The sequence below is a fragment of the Paramisgurnus dabryanus genome, chromosome 23, assembly GCF_030506205.2.
Source record: "Paramisgurnus dabryanus chromosome 23, PD_genome_1.1, whole genome shotgun sequence".
NCBI lineage: Eukaryota > Metazoa > Chordata > Actinopteri > Cypriniformes > Cobitidae > Paramisgurnus > Paramisgurnus dabryanus.
Window position 1 is genome coordinate 22,871,744 of NC_133359.1, and position 1,267 is coordinate 22,873,010.

The 1,267-nt window shown below is 38.6% G+C and overlaps 1 protein-coding gene across 1 annotated transcript in view; it reads right to left on the reverse strand.

Moving 5' to 3' along the window:
* Positions 1-1,050, reverse strand: part of hdac10 (histone deacetylase 10) — a 12,251-nt gene extending 11,201 nt beyond the window's left edge. The window contains exons 1-2 of the mRNA XM_065292323.2: positions 754-1,050; positions 18-152 (exon numbers count right to left, since the gene is read on the reverse strand). Of these exons, the coding sequence (XP_065148395.1) occupies positions 18-152; positions 754-818 (200 nt within the window). The 5' untranslated portion in view covers positions 819-1,050. The remainder of the gene's footprint in view (positions 1-17; positions 153-753) is intronic.
* Positions 1,051-1,267: the final 217 nt, after the last annotated feature.

Sequence of the window (1,267 nt, forward strand, 5' to 3'; positions counted from 1 at the left end):
ATAAGGTCACTACCAACCTGTGCCCAAGTAAAATCTCTTGCTCAGTGGCCAGTCGAACCGGCACCTGTGTGCATCTCTGCACAACACCATTAGTTTTCAGTGCTTCATAAGACACGGTTAAGCGCTCGGGGACCTCAATTTCACATGCTGGACTGGAAAGAAACAGTAGAAATCACATACTGTAGAAACATCATACATACCAGATTAAGTTTCATCACATAAGTCACTTATTAATAGTGAACATGCTCTTGTATAGGAGTGGTAGAGCATTGGGTCAGCACTCCAAAAGCTCAAGGGTTACATAAGACATTACACATACTGATAAAAAATGTATACTTTGTAATGCACTGTAACTTTAGCCATTTCTGGATAAGAGTTTCTGCAAAATGCATTTACATTCTTAATATAATTATTGGTTGGCCAATAATGCCAAGTCCTTACAGAAACTCTAGAAATATACATGTGTAATAACGAGAACTGTATTGAATTGATTTTGGCATGTATTCCTGGTGGATGGGAACCAATAGAACACCATTAAATTCTACTGAAATAAAACCAATTGCATGAAGCAATGTTTATAATGATTTTATATTAAACAGTTGGATGGATCATAATGAAATCCAAGCAGTAATCTTGAAATAATAATGACACCGAACGACACAACATTAATCAAATCCACTCGTTTGTGCGCAACATTATTACACTTTTTACACTACATTATAATCGTGTAAAAATGTGAGCTCGTGAACTTACTCTGTCCAGAGGAGTTTATAGCGGCTCATCTCCTCGTCGAAGATAAGTGCGCATCCTGATGCCATTTTACACAATAATATATGTACAGACTTGTGTATCCGTTAAATTAAATGGTAAAATAAAGTAAATGAAAGTGTTTTATGACCGCAGTTCAGTCTTTAGGAAGTTCACGCGCCCGTGTTTGTGTTCGTTTCCTCGCTGTGGAATGAATGTGACGCGCACTGTACATTACTGCCATCGACTGGCTGATTCCGGTTATGACATCACGCGCAATAAACCTGGCTGTGTGGACCATAGATATGTATAAAGGCTAGATGTCTCGAACACGCTGTTGGCCAAATGAGAGGAGCATCCGCATTTGGCGGCCATCTTACCACAGGCAGTTCGTTCATTCGTAGCATCGAGTTTTAATGGTGCAGGTACATTTAAATGACCATAACTTGCTTAATTTTTTTACCGATTTTCAAACGGTTTGGTTTGTTATAAACATCAAAGATGTACCTATGACACTGCA